This window comes from Solea senegalensis, linkage group LG4 (genome assembly GCF_019176455.1).
Source record: "Solea senegalensis isolate Sse05_10M linkage group LG4, IFAPA_SoseM_1, whole genome shotgun sequence".
NCBI classification, from domain to species: Eukaryota; Metazoa; Chordata; class Actinopteri; order Pleuronectiformes; family Soleidae; genus Solea; species Solea senegalensis.
The window spans coordinates 1,308,810-1,329,953 of record NC_058024.1 but is presented as its reverse complement, the minus strand read 5'-3'; the positions used below and the strand labels follow the sequence as shown (position 1 = coordinate 1,329,953).

The 21,144-nt window shown below is 47.5% G+C and overlaps 1 protein-coding gene across 1 annotated transcript; it reads right to left on the bottom strand.

The window, feature by feature from the left end:
- Positions 1-365: 365 nt before the first annotated feature.
- Positions 366-19,337, bottom strand: dag1 (dystroglycan 1). Its single transcript, XM_044024373.1, has 4 exons — positions 19,058-19,337; positions 7,992-8,681; positions 4,052-4,510; positions 366-3,897 (listed from the first exon to the last, which is right to left on the bottom strand). The coding sequence occupies exons 2-4, from the start codon at positions 8,382-8,384 to the stop codon at positions 2,071-2,073; spliced, it is 2,679 nt and encodes an 892-aa protein (XP_043880308.1). The 5' UTR covers positions 8,385-8,681; positions 19,058-19,337; the 3' UTR covers positions 366-2,070.
- Between the last annotated feature and the right edge of the window lie 1,807 nt (positions 19,338-21,144).

Sequence of the window (21,144 nt, the reverse complement as noted above, 5' to 3'; positions counted from 1 at the left end):
TCTGGTCATTCATTATATTCAGGTAGTCAGCTGACCTCATTCCTTGGGCACATAACGATGCTGAACCTAGACCTGACCAACTGCAGCAACCCCTTACCTATTTGCTTAGTTAAATCCAGGTGGCGACTTTTTTTTTGGCCAGGCAGTGAATATATGTATACGTAGATATATGTGTCTATATATACGTATACACATATATGTGTATATATGCTGCCCACTGTGTGTGTGTGAGATCAGGACGATGCCAAACTGTAGACGAGGTCAAAGTTCAAACCTTCGTTTTTACAAAGGCATCTGCTGAATGATTATTGTTATCAGTGGATTTGTTCAGTGATTTAGAATCAGAAAAGAAATCAGAAGCAAAGACAGGTCGATTTTTTCTTTATTTTGATCGTACCAGTTTTATTATGACAACGCACACTCGCAGCAAAAAGCCTTGGCATCCTGCAAAAGAACGACAACTCGTCGTTTCACGTCATTGTTATTGCAAAGTCACTTTGTTTTCAGTAGAAACTCATCAGCAAACATGAAAATCAAATGTGTGATTATGTAAAACATGAGTCATTCATCTCGCTATAGTGGGCGGAAACATTAGCACACGCACACGCGGTAAAATAAAACACTTAATATGCGATAAAAGAAATGAACATACACATAAATGAATCATTAAACTTCTACACTAAAGTTTTACTAATCATCAAATCATCTGAGGCTGTATCAAAACAGTTCAAATAAAGAAAATTAGAAGATTATGTTAATTATGCTAATTATTAGAAATTCTTTTCTTCTGTCGGGATCTTTAACTCCGCCTCCAAAATCACTTTTACGGCACAAATATTCTTTTCATCCTGAGAGAAGAAACAAACCTGACTACATATAAAAAGAAGAAGAAGAAGAAGAAGGAGGAGGAGGAGGTGCAGAGTTCTTCTTCCTGTTGATGCTGATGATGTTAAACTGTGACGTCACAACATTTTCAAACACCTTATGAATCGAGCAGTTGTGCCGTGATTCTGATTTTTTGCTTGATTCATAAAGTGTTGTTTGAAAAATATCTCTGGATTCATCACTTGACAAATGAGTTCCCAACTGTAAAACCTGAAACACACAGTCTTCACTGCAACTCCGAAAACGAACACTTGAGTTTTGGCACACGAGGACCAGAAGAGCTGAATTGTGCAAATGCAGATTTATTGTTTTTTCTTTCGACCTCAAACAAACCACTGGGCTTTTATTTTGTCGGCCTGCAGTGAGCGACTTCCTCACCTGAACCCGCCCACAGCGACACCCTCCACATAAAGCCGCTTGTTTTCCTTAAAGCTGCCGTTTTGACTCCTTTACGTATGAAAGTCAACGCTTTTATTTTGAAATTCTGTGAAATTAGTGAAGCAAGGTTCTAAAACTGAATCGAATCGAAACAGGAATAAAAAAGCTCACACAGTTTCTTTAGTTTCTTAAAAACAAATGAAAGAAAGAAACACAAAGATTATTCATCTGTAAATGGTTTAGACTACCTTGTTATTCTCATCTTTACTAAACATATGAACAAAGATATAAACACACAACGAGTGTTAAAAGGCAAACTGTACTGAATCTGAATAACCACACCCACTCATTCATGCGTGAGCTGAGATCCTGCATATCATAAAAAACCCAGTTGTTGCCTGCAGCGGTCTCACGGCAGGACGCGGTCTCCTCACACAAAAGAGTTCTTAGGCAAATGACTGAAAATGTTGGATCAAGATGAAAAAGGAAAATTAAAGCCAAATCAACGGAGGAGAATCATGAAATGCTGCTGGGAAAGAAGCGCTCGTCTCCACCCCAGAGCCAGTGCTGACCAGAACGTGTTTGTCTGAGGCCACTGTAGCAGCTGGGCTACCACAAAAGACAGTAGTCCCTCCCAGCTGTCCCCGACCCCCCCACCCAAACCAAAACCCCTTGTAGCTGTGTTGTACTTTAGCACCTCTTTGACATCTCTCCCTGTAAATGTCCAGACAGACACCAGAATGGAAACCATTGCAGTTCCTCAGGCATCCTCTCCCTCCTCCCTGCGAGGGGAGGGCTGAGCAAGTCTTAGGGTGGCACGTAGGGAGGTGGAGATCTGTATGGAGTCATGTTCTTGGGACGGGAGCCCTTGCCCTCCATGGGAGCCGTGAAGGGAGGTGGCGGCTGGTATGGGGGGGCGTTGGGGTCCTCATCCCGCAGTGCTGTGTACTCCCCTAGCATTTCCTGGTTTAGGGGTGTGGTCTCTGGCGTGGCCATGTTGGGGTACTCGGGGGGTGGAAGTGGAGGCTTCTCTTCCTGCAGAATCAAGGGCATACTGGAAGACGGAGGGGGCTTAGAGTCGTCAAGTTCGTCTGCGAAGATAATGGGCACGCCTTTCTTGATGAAGGTGGCCTGGTCTTCGATGGTCAGCTTGCCCTTTCGCTTCTTCCTGTAGCAGATCATCGCAATGATACCTGCTATTAGCAAGATTGCTGCGACCACCACAGCAGGAATGACGGTGTGGAGATAGACGTCGTCGGTGCTGTGCCGGCTTGTTCCCAGACCTGGAGTGACAGCTGGAGGATCTGGAATATCAATCTCTCCCGGTGGGATGAAGGAATACATTCTGCAGCTCGCCCTTCCTTTGACACTGACGTCCAGGGGTCTAAATTCAGGCTCCATCGCATATCTCAATGTCTGCGAGGGCCTACCATCAGCGTTGGCGAGTGTTCTACTCATGACAGCGAGCTGTTCCCTCGGACAAGGATGCTGTGGGAGGCTCGTGTTTGTCCACTCCACCACAATGGAGCCTTTGCTGATATTCCGAAGACTCACTGTGCTGCTGTTGCGGTCCCCGAGGGCATACGCCAACTTTTTGACCAGAAGGATTTTCTTGTGAATGTCATGAGTGACCGACCGCGGCTCCCCTTCCAATCGCGCCGTGAAAATCACTGGTGTCTTGTCATTGATGGGCCAGCGGTTCACTCGGACCTCAAAAGCATCTATTGCATTGAGGCCACCTTTGTCTGTGGCGTACATGTAATATTCATGTTTTCCCACATGCTGCATATCAGGTAGACCGTAGAGAAGTTGGCTGGTGGTGTTGAACTGAATCCAAGAACCTTCTCCCACCACTTCATTGTGGTTCTGTCTCAAGGTGAGACGTAGCTTTTCTGTTAATCCGTCCTCTTTGTCAAAGAACGTATCAGATGGAATCTTAACCTCGAAATACGTGCCGACCAATGCGTCGACCTGGTCGAGGGGATTACTCAATATAGGCTTGTGATTGTATGGATCTGGGATGATGCCAGGTGACGGGGTGGTGCGTGCGGCCGGTTTTGCTGTTGAGGTCTTTGGCTCTCTGGGCACAAGTGTTGTTTTAGGCCTCTTGGGTTTCTTGGTAGGTCGTCTGGTGGGTGTGGATGGTGTGGCTGTGGCTTCCACATAAATAGGCCTGGTCATGGTCGCCTGGATGGGGATCGTGCTGGTGGTCTCTATCACCCGTGTTGGTTGAGGAGGTCCCAGTGTGGGAGTGTGAGCAATCGAGTCACGGACTTTGATTGTAGGCTTTCCTGGAAGGGGAACTGGGCCTCGTACAGGGGGAGCAGAGCTTTCAGTAGGTGCAGCTATAGACGGGGAGGACAGAGTTGGGATAATCCTCACCGGAGGCTCCACGACAGTCGTCGGGGGGACCACAGCCAGAACAGGTGTAGGAGTGTTGTTTAATTGCCGCCTAACTCTCTTTGGGACATGAGGTTTCTTGTTGGCAATGTGCCATCCCACCACCGGGTAACCGAGCATGGCCGACATCGTGCCCTCCTTCGCCGGAGCCTGGACACTGTCGATATTGGGGACGGTGTTCTGGTCCAGTGAGCAGCCAAGCTTCCACGACAGCAGAGCACCATTCTCCACCACCTACAGACACAGTTTATCAGAGTCACTTAGTCGTTTAATTATCCATCAGATAATGAGATGAAATGATTCACTGGCTCGCTTGTGTTTGATTAACCACAAAAGCATATGTGCATGTACTTCATTAACACTGATTCTCATTTCATCATTGACTCACCTTTTTAGCATTTCCTGGCCCGGCCATGAAAGCAGACATGTCAAACAGCCGATTGTTGACCACAGGGAGGATCTTCATGTGCTGCAGCTCCACCCCTGAGAAAACCTTCATGTTATCCAGGAGCTCCACCCTCTGCTGCGAGTTCATCTTGGTTAAATCAGCGTCCAGAATCACCGTCAGAACAGTGACAGGCTCCTCGTTGCCACACATGAACGGCTGGACGGCGTCTTCAGTGGGGGCTTGGTTGGACCCTGACTGGGCTGCGTCCGAGTCCGAGTGATCTTCAGGGTGTACCTCAATGGAAAAGACCTCAGAGGATGTGGATTTGGTGTTGTTGGAGATGGACACGGAGATGTAATGGACGCCTTTGTCCTCCTCCAGAGGGAGACCCTGCAGGACTCGGCTGCTGGCGTCCCAGTGCAGCCACACGGGCAGCGAATCCTTCGCCATCTCAGTCATCTGAAAGAAAATGACACACGTTGACACTGACGCTGACACACGATATAAACATGACCAAAATTAAATTGACTCAATTATGCAAGTGGAGATGACAGGAGGCTGATGGAGGAACACACACACACACACACACACACACACACACACACACACACACACACACACACACACACACACACACACACACAGAATCAAACACACACACACGTCCCACCAGCTGCACTTTTAACAAATAATCATAAACAAATGGAGCTGAGCCCAAACGAGACCCACAGAGCTGCATCCACTCATCCACTCCATTATTTGTCCATTTCTAAATGTATTAACTGTTTCAATAAACCATTCATCACTGTCCGTGTTTTTAAAATCATTAAAGCACTTCCTGTGCAGAGGAACGAACATGCATGAAATCCTTGGAAATGTCAGGACAGATCTTCTGCTGAAGGTCACGCGTGTCTTTAGAGCTTGTGTACGGACGGACGGAGGGACGTACGCTTGGACACCGGCACAGACGCAGCCTGAGCCTTTAGAGCAGCGACGGGGGAAAACCTGCGTTTGGAACATTTCTGTGCTGAGGAGCTGAGATGAGCCAGAAGAATCCGGACTGCAAGGACGGCGAAGGTCAAAGACGTAACAGAAGCTTTCAGAACAAAGACAACAAACTGTTCCACGAGGAAATGAACTCAAACGCACCACGCAGCCGGGGCCTCTGGGAAATGACAGGCTCATGCATGATTTAAAGGATGAAAGGGTGACACGGCTGTCACCCGCGGAGAACACGCCGCGTCTACACAGTATATATGTATATATATATACATATACACAGTGTATATGTATATATACAGTATAAACGTGTGTGTGTTTTTTTAAAACTGTGAAACCACAACAACAACAAAGTCAGCTCTGATTCTATTTATGTTCAATGATATACTTTCTATAAGATTTACTGTCACTGCCGAGACCTTTGAAACTATGACCCACATCCATACACACGAGCAGGATGGAGGGAATAAAAGACGCAGATCAAGCAAGAAGAATGAGGGAGAGAGAAGAGGAGGAGGAGCGGAGGAGGAGGTGTGGAGTCTCTCAGCCGACGGGAAAATAAAGCGACTCATTGTTGTGGCGAGAAGAGAACGTGGAGAAAAGAGGCCATTGTTAGCGTCGACCCGACAGCTCCACAGATAAGACTCATATTTTGGAGGAGGAGGAGGAGGAGGAGGAGGAGGAGAGGAGGAGGTGTGGACGGCATGATATGGCTGAGGGTGAAATTAGACTTGTCATGGAGAGAGAGCATGAAGGGAAGAGGAAGAGGATGGAAGTGAAGAAAAAACAGTGCAGCAAGATAGAGGTTACACATGAGGGGGGAGGAGGGGGAGAAGGGGGCGGGGCTGTTGGCCCAGTGAATTGTTTCCAGTGGAAAATGTGAGAAGAGAAAGAGATGGACTGATGTTTATGAGAGAGTGAATTACACTGTTTCATATTCATCCAGAGAGGAAGCAAGGGATTCTGGGAAAATATGAGGACGAGGAGGAGGAGAAACAGGAGGAGAATGAGGAGGAGGAGGAGGACGTGTGAAGTTTGACTCAGTTTGGACAAACTTCCTGTTTCCTGGTGAAAACAGTGTAAACACACTGTGTTTATTAGGGGGCGCTGTGGACATGTGATCATGTGACGAGAAAACACCGGCAGCCTCCTCTAGGGGGCGCCACAGACTCTGACCTGACACCGGGTCACAGTGGGGAGTCAGTGCCTTGCTCAGGAGCTCCTCAGCTCGAACCAGCAACCCTCCAGACACAAGTACCAAGTTCATCAGTGAGAACACGCGTCACACTGTGAAACTGCAACATGACGTCCAAAACCCCGCCAAAATAAAAGCACAACTACTGAGACTTTTACTTTGTTAGTAAACACAACCAAGACTGTTAATAGAGAACAAACCACACACACACGCACGCGCACACACACACACACACGTGCACACACGTACACACTGCTGCCTCCATCACTAAGTTCAAATGTGTTATTTTGTCTCTTCATTGTTTGAAATCCTTTGTTCAGTTTGACGTCAGTGACACACAGTGACCACACGAGGCAGCAGAGGACCAGCAGCTCCTGTGTGTGTGTGTGGGAGATGTCGCTCTCACAGTCAGATAAAGATGTGTTCATGTTCTTAAATTGATTTTACAGCAGGGGGCGCTCACAGCACAGTCAGATGTGTAGACCCGCCCTCATTTTCCCTTTAATCTCCGGTGAACTCCGACCTTTACGTGTCATCTTTAAACAAACTCCAGCATCTAAATATAAACCTGCCGCTCTCACCGTCACACACCAAACATGGCCGCCTTCACCGAGACTAGGCGACCAATGAGAGACGAGAGACACTCACCGAGGGTGGGGCCACTGCAAAAAACTTGTGGTTACTTGGCAACAGGAGGACACACCATAACAACACAACAACGCCGGGACACTCACAGAGTCAGAAACAGTTTGTGTGTCAAAGGTCAAAGTTGGGGGGGTGAACGACTCTCTCATTTGGAACATATGAATCAAAACGAAGCTTCGTCTGATGTTTAATTACAGAGCAACATGGTCAGTGAACGCATCACAGTGAGGGTGACTCATATGTTCTGAGTTTGTGTGTGTGTGTGTGTGTGGGTGTGTGTGTGTGTGTGTGTGGGGAGCAGTTTTCCACTGCTAATGCTCTGCCAGCTCCACCCACCCACACACACACACACTCACCCACCCACACACACACACACACACACACACACACACACACAAACACACTGTGACACTGTCGCTGTGAGGCTGTCGCTGTGAGGCTGTTGTTGTGAGGCTGTCATTGTGGCGCTGTCGTTGTGTACGCTGTTGTGACGCTGTTGCTGTGATGCTGTTGTGGTGCTGTCATTGTGGTGCTGTTGGGTGCTCTCATTGTGGTGCTGTTGTGATGCTGTTGTGATGTGTTGTGGCGCTGTCGGACGCTGTTGTGGCTGTTGCTGTGATGTTGCAGCTGTTGTTGTTGTACGCTGTCATTGTGGTGCTGTTGTGGCGCTACGCTGCACGCTGTTTGTGACGCTGTCATTGTGACGCTGCTGTGTGACATTGCAGTGACGCTGCGAAGTGTCCAACGCTGTCATGTGACGCTGTCTGAGACACACAGCCAGTGTCCAGTGGGAGCGTTCCAAACAGAAACACGTTCTGACAACCACGCTGAGTTGTTGTCCACTCTAGAACAGAGATGAAAATCTGCGTCAGTTTGAGTCTACGATGTGTGCGTCACATGATCAAGTCTTTAATGCACTGTTAAACTGAAGTTTGTAAACCTCTCACTCTCCCACACCAAAGCTCATAGAGAAAATCAGTGATTTTAGCTGCGAGGACACAGGAGCTGCTGGTCCTCTGCTGCCTCGTGTGGTCAATTTGTGTCACTGAGGTCAATCTGAACAAAATAAGACATTACAGCACAGCCAACAAACAAACTCACCTCAACGACATCGCCCACGTAAACGTCCTCCATCTTGTTTGGCACCTTCATCTGAAAGACTCGACCCACCACTGCTGAGGAGTCTGGGAAGGCAGTGGGCGGGGCACTGTTCTGCTGAGCTCCGCCCTCCATCGCCCCGATCCGCTCCGTCACCTCGCGGAACTCCTGTAGGAGAGACGAGGACATGGACGCCTCCAGCTCGCCGCGCCCTCCCGCCTCCGCCAACACCACGCCCTCTCTCAGCGCGTCGATCTCCACCTGGGCGTGGACCGGCGGCTGCAGCCAGGTCGCCATGGTGACGAGTGAGAAGAGCAGAAGAGCGCACGTCCTGGAGAGTCTCACGTCCAGAACCCTGGTCACCAGCAGGGGGCCCACTCTCACTTCACCACACATTCTTCACCTTTGTTATCGGCCAAGAAAAAAGAAACAAGAGGACGACGTCCAAGTGGGAGGAGGAGGGGGGGGTCAGGGGGGAGGAGCATGCACCCCCGACAGATCCAGCAAATCCTTCTTTTCAAAGCTCCCTCCCTCCCTCTCCGTCTCCGCCCACTCTTGTCCTCGCCTGGCGCCGAGCAGGAATCTCTTTTGTCCTCTTTCTTCCACTTTCCTTTGGAGTTATTCGTCCTCCTCCCTCGCTCTTTTGTCCTCCTCCCCCCTCACAGGGTCAGGAGTTCCATCACACTCACAGATCTGTGGAGAGACAGACAGAGAGAGACACACACTTTATTATCAAAGTTTAGTGTATTTTGACAAGAATATAATTGTTTTATTTGAACGAGACAAATCAGACAAACAGAAAAAAAATGACCCAAAAATATCCGATCATGTCTCGGCTGTGATCACCAGAGACACTGCGATCTTGATCTTTTGTGATCACGATATTTAAGTCACAATATTTGAGTCCCGATATAATATTACCACCATACAGCGATATACTGAGCTTTTGCACAATCATATACATGTGGACGGACAGATGGACAGAGTGGAGGTGATGTATGGTGAGACCGTGGATTAGCTAACAAAGCCTGAGCGGTCAAAGCTTTACTGGAACCACGGATGAATGGAGGCCCAGGTCAGTGTGTGTGTGTGTATGTGGACTCTGGGGTTTGTTATTCACTCAGCTCTTTCATGGAGCACAGGATCTCCTCCTGTGCCAGTGTGTGTCACAACAAATGATTTCCCCCGAGGGGTTAGAAAAAGAGGGAGAGAGAGAGGGAGTTAGACTGTATACATACATATATTCACTGCCTGGCCAAAAAAAAGTCGCCACCTGGATTTAACTAAGCAAATAGGTAAGGGGTTGCTGCAGTTGGTCAGGTCTAGGTTCAGCATCGTTATGTGCCCAAGGAATGAGGTCAGCTGACTACCTGAATATAATGAATGACCAGATTATTCCATCAAAATTTGTTTCTTCCCTGATGACATGGGCATATTCCAAGATGACAATGCCAGGATTCATCAGGCTCAAATTGTGAAAGAGTGGTTCAGGGAGCATGAGACATCATTTTCACACATGGATTGGCCACCATTGGAGTCCAGACCTTAACCCCATTGAGAATCTTTGGGATGTGCTGGAGAAGGCTTTGCTCAGTGGCCCGACTCTCCCATCATCAAACAAGATCTTGGTGAAAAATGAATGCAACACTGGACGGAAATAATTCTTGTGACATTGCAGTAGCTTATGGAAACAATGCCACAGTGAATGAGTGAGTAATCAAAGCTAAAGGCGCTCCAACCATGTGACCCTTTTTGTTTTTTTAGGTGGGACTTTTTTTTGGGCCAGGCAGTGTGTGTATATGTATACATATATGTGTACATATGTACATGTATGCATATATGTATATGTACGTATTTGTATATATGTATGTATATATTGCATATATATACATAAAATGAAGATAAAAGGTTAACATGATGCAAACGTGCGCGTTAAACACAATATTGTGTTCATATTAGATTTTTCAGACACCAGCTGCTCTGAGATCAAAATAAACATCCAGACATGACACCTCTTCTCCACCGTCAGGTTTATAAATACAGTGTTCACTGGACACTCGCCCGCTTCACCACCGCACCTCCTCTCAGGAGGAGGGGGGTAAATGGGGTGAGAGGGCTAAAAAGAGAGAAGGAATGTGAGGGAGGAGCATTTGTTTTCAGTGTCAGGACACAATGTGAAAACTTTCTCCGTCTTTAGTTAGAAACATGCTTTTACTCTTTAATGTTGAACGCGGCGCCACCTATCACCTCACACCAGACATGACACGCTGAATCACACATGACACCAATGACATGCCCACCCATAACACACATGCTAACAACACGTACACCAAAGACACACCCACCAACAACACACATGCTAACAACACGTCCGCCAACAACACACATGCTAACAACACGTCCACCAAAGACACGTCCACCAACAACACACATGCTAACAACACATCCACCAACAACACACCCACCAACAATACACATGCTAACAACACGTCCACCAACAACACACATGCCAACAACCGCCACCAAAGACACAGAACAAGACACACCCACCAACAACACACATGCTAACAACCGCCACCAACAACACACATGCTAACAACAACCAAAGACACACCCACCAACAACACATGCTAACAACACCACCAACACACACATGCTAACAACCGCCCACCAACAACACACATGCTAAGAACACGCCACCAAAGACACGCCCACAACACACAACACAACACAACATACGTCCACCAAACACCCACCAACAACACACATGCTAACAACACCCATAACACACATGCTAACAACACCAAAGACACACCAACAACACACATGCTAACAACACCCATAACACACATGCTAACAACACGTACCAAAGACACACCCACCAACAACACACATGCTGCTAACACCACCACCAACAACACACATACTAACCATACACCACCAACAACACACATGCTAACAACCGTCCACCAAAACACACATGCAACAACATAACAACACACATGTCCACCAACAACACACCAACCGCCACCAACAACACACATGCTAACAACATCCACCAACATCACACATGTCCACCAAAGACACACCGTCCACCAACAACACACATGCTTTCCACCAACACACATGCTAACAACACGTCCACTGCTGTTGTATTTTGTTATTTCTCAGTTGAGTAGAAACACATTTCATTCAAATTTGTCCTGTAATGTTTAAATAAATCATCTCGGTCCTCTGACTAAGAAGGATCCGTGTGTTGACGGAACAGTGAGAAAAGTGTTCAGTGAGTTTTTGGAAACAGCTGAAGATGATGTGAAAACTGCGATCTCTTTGCAGATGAAGGATAAAGGCGAGGTGTCATGGGCGGAGTCATGAGACCTGAGACTTTCAAGTCAGTACCGGAGGGTGTGTGTATGGGGGTGAAGAGAGGGAGGAGGAAGGTTTAGAGACACCAAAGGTAACATTTCTAGACTTGCTTTGATTCCTTCCCCTCAGGTGGAGAGAGAAAAAAAAGAGGTGGAGGTGGGAAGTCCGATCACACACACACACACACACACACACACGACAAGCAGCAACATGTCAGAGACGCCCTCGAGAGCTGCTGAAGTCTGAAGACCAGGAATTTAGCTGAACACAAGAAGACTCAGATCTTCACATAATCTCAGATTACAACATGATTTTCAGTTTTTACACCAGAAAAATCCCATCACACCACAAACACCATCATTTTAGGATCTTTTGTGATTCAGGTGAACAGTGAGATAAAGACGTGGTCATGTGACGTATCCCTCCCTCTGCAGTTACACTAAACAATCAGACAAAAAGACACCTATCAAAGAGCAGGAAATTCCTCCTGTGGAATTTCTCTCAGCAGCCAATCAGGACGCAGAGTCACCACTCAGCGGCCAATTAGAGCAAAGGAATTTCCCCTGTGGTGACCAATCACAGAGATAGACATCTTGTCTCAGCACTCGAGTCGCTCTTTAAAGGTCGGCGTTCCTCTGGCTCCTCCCTCGACAGCGCGCTGGAGTCTTGAGTCCGAGAGGAAGCTCAGAGACAGAAAGGTGACACTGACAACTGTAACACACACACACTTTCTTTTTCAGGAGGATGTGGGAGGAGCCTCTGTCACTGCGACAGGTCTCACGGTCATAAATCATACGTCCTTTACTAATCACAGGTTTTTCCATTTCTACACTAGAGGTCACGGATACATCACAGCACCATTTTAGGATCTCTCCGTCTTTATGTCTCTGTGACAGGAAGCTCCTCCCCACACACACACACACTCACTCTCCACACCAAACCTCACAGAGAAAATCAGTGATTTTAACATCACACACACACACACAGAGCAGCTGTTGATCCACTGCTGCCTCCATCACTGAGTTCTAATGTCTGATTTTAGTGAATTCGACAAAATAATTCATTTAGACTTAACTCAGTGACACAAAGTGACCACACGAGGCAGCAGAGGATCAGCAGCTCCTGTGTCCTCGCAGCTAAAATCACTGATTTTCTCTATGAGGTTTGGTGTGGGAGAGTGAGTGTTCATGTGTTCATGTCATTAAAGCTGCAGTTTGTCACTGTTCATGTGTTCATGTCTTTGTTCTTCATGAACAGAAACAATGTAACGGTTTATTACGCGCGTCTTTATCTGTCAGATCTGACTGAGGGAGCGTTTGTGTGCATACAGCAGCAGAGCAGAGGCGGGTCGTGTTTGATATGATTATGTGTGAAGGAGGCGGAGTCTCAGTGTATCCCACCCTTAGTGAGGATTACTGTATTTTTTTGATGAAGTAATTAAATTAATTATAATATAATATCTGAAGTGTTTATGGTCGTTCACAGGCTTTAGTACTAAAAAAACACTTAACATTAAAACATTAAAAATGATTTGTTTCTATTTAAACTGCTATCAGGCACCGTTATATTATTTTTTCACTGTTTTGTTATGATTTCCAACAGTTACAGCAGTTTCGGGCGGTTTACAGTCAAGTCCACCAGGTGGCTTCTGGGATACACCTGTGATTCTTTTTCTTTTCTTTTTTTTCTTTACGATCTGCTGAAGGAGAAGCACGTCGTGTACGTTAGCTCCGGATATGAGAGTGGAAATCTTACAGTGGAGTCTCCATGTTGGTGTCTGACAGTCATTTTATTTCACATTAGCGCGGCTGGTGTGTGTGTGTGTGTGACGTGACAGAGCGAGGAGGGGCGGAGTCACACTGCGAGGAGGGGGAGAAGATTGTGGTCAAGCTACGGGCGGGATTCGGGACTTCAGGCCTGGGTTCTGGATGAACGTCTGTCGCTCTGCCAGTAAGATTGTTCCTACAATCTGGCCAGCATATTTTCTTATTATTATTTATACACTGCACATTTTTATTTTATCTTAAGTTGTGATCCCAGACCCTTTTGAGTTTATATGAACATATTTACATGTAAGTTTAAGGGTTAAAATATAACCTGGTTACATCAGCATCACTCAAACGCTCCCAGTGAAACGATAAAAACAAGTTCCAGCTGTAGAATCATCCACTCACTCATCCTTTGACTGTAAATAAACTGTAAACCCTTTGATTGACAGAAAGAGGGGCGAGGCGACAGCAGGGGGCGCCGCAGGAGAACAACAAACACGGATGTTATGAAGGTGAAGAAAGAAAAGTCCAGAGAAAAACAAGCAGAGCTCCAGCAGAGAGGAAGGAGTGCTCGCGGTGACAGACACATGTGAACTCAAACAACAGCAGTCCGGTCAGCCTACCCAGCATGATCAGCCCGCCCAGGCATCGACATTGCTGGAGCAGAACTCGCAGAACTCGAGACTGACTGTCCGACGATCCCGGGACAGCTGAAAGCCTCCACGACGCCGACTTCCGACGACTTCAGACTTTCATAGTTTGTTCTACTTGAAGCGTTCTAGCTGTAGTGGTAAGTCGAGCGAAATGACACAGCAGTGTCAAGTCACGAGTGAATACGACCCGGCAGGAAGCCGACGCCACATGGTGGGTGAGTGAGTGAGTGAGTGAGTGAGTGAGTGAGTGAGTGTTCCTCTGAACACAAGACGTAAACTCGACCACAAGTCTATGATGTGTCTACGATATCTACGTCACATGATCACAAAGTCTGTAAACCACTCACTCTCACACACCAAACCTCATAGAGAAAATCAGTGATTTTAGCTGCTGGTCCTCTGCTGCCTCGTGTGGTCACTCTGTGTCACTGAGGTCAATCTGAGCCGACATTTGAACTCAGTGATGGAGGCAGCAGTGGATCAACCTGTGTGTGTGTGTGTGTGGGAGAGAGTGAATGGTTTACAAAGGGGCTGAATTTTAATGATTAATCGATCAATCACAAACATAAAGATATTTTTCACCATATTTCAAATGGTGAAAAATTCAAGCAGAACTTTGAGTCGCCCAGATTTCAATTCAGTTTTCACTTTTTTTGTGTTAAAAACGTTTGTTTGAAAGTGTCAAATAATGGTCAGCCTGTGTCCCTTTAAATGGCTAAAAACCTGTGATAAACATCATATTAAGGTGCGGAGGCCATTTTGAGGCCATGTTGTTGTGACAGTGACCCCTGACCCCGTGGTCCTGACATACAGGAGGTGTGTCCACGTCTTCTACAAACACAGCGAGGAGCGTTTGTTTTAAACACGGACGACCTCTCCTAACCAAACCCCGAACAACAGTCGCCGTGACGACCAAACACTGTTGTTTCAACTGGGATGTTTGAAAAAAAAACAAAAAAAAAAACAGATGGATCAAAAAAATGTTGGAGCAACATCCTGTCGACGCCCACTCCGCACTTCACGTTTCCCCAAAAAACAAGGATTAAAAAAACAAACAAAAAAAAACACCAGCAGCAGCAGGGGGCGGAGTCATGGGAGTTGCGAGTGTTTTGCAAACGCAGCCAAAAAACACGCCCACTTTGATTAGAGCTGTGTTTTCAGGACGTCAACGCATCATCAGCGCTTTCACCCCCTCTGTGTATGTGTGTGTGTGTGTGTGTGCATGTGTGTCTCAGAAGGTTAATTATAACACTGCAACTACTGCAAAAACACACACACACACACACACACACACACACACACACACAGAGGCAGAACATGTAATGCATCAGCTCGTCTTCGCTGTGTCTTTGTTATTAAAGTTCTACATTTCATTCTTTATCTCACTCACTCACTCACTCACCCACACCAAAGCCCAGAGAGAAAACAGTGATTTTAGCTGCTGGTCCTCTGCTGCCTCGTGTGGTCACTTTGTGTCACTGAGGTCAATCTGAGCAAAATCAGACATTTGAACTTAGTGATGGAGGCAGCAGTGGATCAACTACTCCTGTGTGTGTGTGTGTGTGTGTGTGTGTGTGTGAGAGAAAGTGAGCAACTGTCATTCCTGAAAATGATGTTCTACTGAGACCACCAGCTAAGAGAGGAGCTACAGGGACAGCTGTGTGTGTCTGTGTGTGTGTGTGTGTGTGTGTGTGTGAGCAAGCTAGAGACAGCTGGGGACAGTTTGACAGAAAATGACAGCCGGGCAACACAAGACTCCACACACACACACACACACACACAGACACACACACGTCAGTGACTATTTTTTAATTTTCAGAGTTGTAACAAATTACAGTAAAGTTAAGCCCCGCCCCCTTTGTGCTCCTTCAGTTGTGTCATTAATCAGTGAGAGTGAAACCCCGCCTCTGTCCTCGTCCGGAGGATGTCAGCTGATCACAGGTCCGCTCACCTGTCTGTGGTCACATGACATAAACTCAGCTCTGACCTCTGATGTGGGTCAACTTCACGTCACATGACACGTGGGTCACGTCTGCCGCAGTGATACACACATGCAGCAGCTGCAGAGACACAGTGTGAGTGTGTGTGTGTGTGTTTGCCTCTGCTTGCATGAGTGTGTGACTTTGACTCGATGCCAGGAACAAAGTCACCGATTCAGAATCTAACACACACACACACACACACACACACACACACACACACACACACACACACGGTGTTGTTTGACTGTTAAATTTAACGTGTCTGTTTCTGCTGGATCTCATTTCCTTTGCTTCTGTGTGTGTGTGTGTCTCTCATGTTTCATATTTATTTGTTTGTTTGTTGACGTTAAACAACCCTCACTCACTCACTCACTCACTCGTCATCTTTAACCACAAACTGAAACCAAACATTATTCAACTATTTGACTTTTTCGATTTTCTCAACTCCTCCCCCACTCCCTCCCTCCCTCCCCCGTCCGTCTCCATGGTTACTGCACCGTTATGCTTAGACGCTCTGTGGCTGCTGTGGTCGTGGAGAAGTTTAAAATTCCTCCACAGAGCAACGTGTTTTCACACGCCACAGTTTTCACTACATTTACAAACAGGTGACTGTGTCTGCAGCTCTCACACACACACGCACATACACACAGAGACAAGCACACACGCACACACACAGGGACAGAGACACGCATGCACACACACACAGAGACACACACACAGGGACAGAGACACGCACACACACCATGTATGCTGTTATGTATACTCATATATGAGTATACATATATACGACGATATAGAAACGACGTCCAGTCCAGCTGATTACGTACTCATAAAGACCACCAGGGGGCAGCATATAAGGCTGATAGTCAGGTTCTGTTAAAGCGTGAAACCAGCACCGGTGCCGTTCTTCTTTGTTTCCTGCACACATGAGGAAATGTCCACATGATCACGTCACGTCCGTGTGATTGTGCTCATAAATCTAAAAGTTGTGTTTCATAGCATTTGTTGACATAACTGTGGTGTTGTGGTGGTGAGGACGTCCTCGGTTGACATGGCAACCCAGAGAGAGAGGGAGAGAGGGAGAGAGGGAGAGAGAGAGATGTTTGGCTCCATGAGCAGCAGACTAACCAGCCAAAACAAAAGACAGGGGGTGATCATGTTGTGTCCAATCATATGCAGTTAATGCCCCAGAACTAATGACTCTGCACTGCCACCATGTTTACACACACGCACACAAACACACACACACAAACACGCATGCACACACACACGCACACGCTAGGCTGAGTGAAATTGCACTAAATTAAAATCAATAAAACAGTCGTTCATCTCCCGACCACATGGTCGCCACGTGTTAATCCACTGAATTACTGCTGTGTGTTTTAGAGCCATGGTTCTCAAACTGTGGTGTGTGTACCACTGCTGGTGCACGGCTGAGCTCCCTCTGGTGGGCAATCATGTGTAAACAGCAGTGGATTCATTCATACATGCACCAAATATGAACATCTGATCATCAGAGGAGGAGGAGGAGGAGGAGGAGGAGGAAGAGGAGGAGGGATTTTATTTCTTATTTTAATCGATGTTTTAGTTTGAGGCGACTCATCCTGAAATGAAATGAGAAAAACAAAGTGGACAAAGTTTTGTTAAACGAGTAAATCCAAGCCTGGAGTCGTGGTCGGTCTGATCCTCCTCACTGAGCTGTTGTTGAGTTCCTGTCCCTGAGGGAGTCCTCAAACCACTTCACTCTGACTCCCCTCCCTCCGTGTTCCACGACTTCCTGGGCTTGAAGACCATCCTTGTCCATGACGCCACCTCCCCCAGAGTCTTCAGGACCCACCTTGCCTGTTGCAGTCACTGGTTCATCTGGAGGTTCATCCCCATGATGCACAGGATGCATCCTGTAACAATCCCCTTCCTCCAGGACCTGCCCATGAGGTCCTGAACCTGATTCTGTCTGGGATCTGGTAGTGTGCCAAGGCCAGGGTCTAAATAGCCATTCTCCATCACTCGAGAGGAAAGTCTTGGCTTCTACACTCAGAAGGGAGACGTAATCTCAGAGGGTTCCAGCCCTCTGTCACCCTCCCGGTCGCGTCCACAGTGTACATAGCAACAGTGGGCCTTTCCTGTAGACCTTGTAGGGCAGGACACCCAGTCTGGAGGTCTGGAGGCTCCCTTCCCAAGGTCTTGTGAAGGGTCTTCAGGCCAGTGTGGGTCACAGGCATTCCTCAGGAATTCCTCTACCTCTCCTTTGGAGCTGGAAAATCTGCCCGACCTGGTTTCACCGAGCAAGGCATCGGTGAAGCACAGATTATTCCAGAGAATTAATCAATTTTGATAATAATGATGTTAGTCATGTGATCATCCAGTAAACCTCCAACAGGTGTGTGTGTGTGTGATGAAGGGACAAAGTATTGATTTACTTCTATTAACACACACACACACACACACACACACACAGAGGTGTTCTCAAAGCTGCTTTACATTACAGTTTTGCCATTCACTCACCCTTTCATACTGCACATCTTTCACTCATCTTTCATACTCACTCACTCACTCACACAACGTGGGCTTAAGTGTCTTTGCCCAAAGACACATCGGCACATAGACGAGCGGAGCCGGTAATCAAACCCACAACCTGAGAGATTCTCCCACTCAGAACAATGGACTCTTCCACCGAGTGGAACTGAACCAACCATGAACCCAGAGCCATGGGTTGGACCTCAGTGAGTGTCAGGCCTTTAAAAACACACCTGTCCATGTTCAGCTGTCCTGCAGGGAGGGAGGACACATGGGTATGTAGGAAAGGAAAGACAAAAGGGAACGAGGAGAGGAGGAGAGGCAGCAGAGATAAGTGGCTCAGAAAGCCGGTTAATAACAGAGAGAGACAGAGAGAGAGAGAGACAGAAAGAGAGACACACAGAGAGAGACACACAGAAAGAGAGACAGAGACACAGAGAGAGAGACACAGACAGCGACACAGAGAGAGAGAGAGACAGACAGAGAGAGAGGACTAAAAATAACCTGAGCTCAGAGGAAACACCACAGCTACAGTAACAACATCTCCACCTTCTGCTGCTGCTGTAAAACACAGTCAGCCCCAAATGAAACGTTGTAGCAACAGCGACGATACACACACACACACGCACGCACGCACGCACACACACACACACACATACAGTAGCTGGGCGAGCACTTGCTCTTTACAGCAAAATAAACACACACACACACAAACACACGGTGCTGCGTTCACGGACACACGGACAGCGCAGGAAACGCTGCGTTGATAACAATGAACTGACCGTGACTGAGCTCCGGTGAGAGCCGTTACTCCTCCTGCTCCCGCTCCAGCTCCTGCTGCCCCTTCTGCTCCTCCTGCTCCTGCTCCTCCCGCTCCGGTTCCGGTTCAGAACAAATCCACACTGAGATTCTGTGAGAAAATATTGACGCGATTCACAGAAGAAAAGACGAAACAAAGATCGCGACTCTAATTGTGTGTGTGTGTGTGTGTGGCTCCGTTGACCGAACACACACACACGTCCATAGAGATACCGGGACTCTCTCTCTCTCTCTCTCTCTCTCTCCCTCTCTCTCTCACACACACACGTCCTGCTACTGAGAGAACTGCTGCTGCAACTGCTGCTGACGCTGAGAGAGGGGGCGGAGCATCACCGCCTCTTCATGACTCCTCCCCTCAAAACTGCCTCCTCCCTTTTTTTGACAGACGTTCACATCAGGAGACACATGTACACACACGTACACACACATACATGCACACGTACACACGGGGTGGTGACATGGTGAACTGTGGTGATGTGTTAAACTTCAGCAGTTACAGAAGTTTTCTGAACAGATTTTTCTTACAAAGATCACAGTAACACAGGAGCTGCTGGTCTAACATGTTCCTCACAGGTTCTGGAGCTGCTGGTCTAACGGTGATGATTTTTCTTATCACAGCTGGAGCTGCTGGTCTAACATGTTCCTCAGTTATGGAGTGCTGGTCTAACATGTTCTCACAAGCTGCAACATGTTCCTTTCTTGATGGAATGCTGGTGGAGGTTCTGCTGCTGGTCTAACATGTTCTACTTTGAGTTAGGCTGCTGGTCAAATGTTCCTCACAGGTTCTGGGCTAGTGGAGTCCTAACATGTTCCTCGAGGTATGGGCTGCTGGTACATGTTCTCAGGTTGGAGCTGGTGGTCTAACATGCGGGGTTGGGCTGGGTCTGGGCTGCTGGTCCAACATGTTCCTCACAGGCTGGGCTGGTGGTCTAACATGCCCCCTATTGGGTTTGTGGTCTAACACTTCTCACAGTTCTGGGCCGGTCCACATGTTCTCACTTGGCTGCTGGATCTGGTTGCTTCAACATGTTCTCACAGGTTCTGGAGCTGCTGGTCTAACATGTTCCTCTGGGTTGGAGCTGCTGGTTCCTACACATGTCTCCTCACAGGTTCTGGAGCTGCAGCCCTGGAGCTGCTGGTCTAACATGTTCCTCTGTAGTTCTGGGAGAGCCTTGGCTAAGGTCCTCTGAGTTCTGGAGCTGCTGGTTAGCTGGTTTGTACATGTTCTCCTCCCTGGTTCTGCTGGTTTCCAACATGTTCCTGCAGGTCTGGTCTAACATGTTCCTCACAGGTTCTGGAGCTGGTTTCTAACATGTTCCTCACAGGTTCTGGAGCTGCTGGTCTAACATGTTCCTCACAGGTTCTGGAGCTGCTGGCATGTTGCTTGCTGCTTCTGCTAATGTTCCTACTTGGGTTCTGGAGCTGCTGGTCTAACATGTCCTCACAGGTTCTGGAGCATGGTCAACATGGAGCTTTACAACATACCCTCACAGGTTAGGCCTCACTCTCCTCACTCCAGGTGGAGCTGCTGGTCTAACATGTTCCCTGCTGTCTGGTCATGTCTAACCTGCTGGACTTGGGTTCTGGAGCTGGTTTCCAGCAGTTCCCCAGGTTCTGGAGCTCTGGCTCATGTTCCTCAGGTTCTGGAGCTGCTGGTCTAACATGTTCCTCACAGGTTGCTGGAGCTGCTGGGCTCTGGACATGTTCCTCACACAGGTTCTGTTTCCTCACAGGTTCTGCTGGTCTACACTGTTCCTCACAGGTTCTGGGGCTGGTTAACATGTTCCCACAGGTTCTGGAGCTGGGTTCTCAGGTTCTGGAGCTGCTGGTCTAACATGTTCCTCATGAGTGGAGCTGGTCTAACATGTTCCTCTGAGGATCTCATGTTTGGTTTCTAACATGCCCCTCGCAGGTCTGAGCTGGTCTAACATGTTCTCACAGTTCTGAGCCCTAACATGTTCCTCACAGGTTCTGGAGCTGGTTTCTAACATGAGGTTCTGGGCTGGTCTAACATGGTTTTCTAGACATGTTCCTCAGGTTCTGAGCTGAT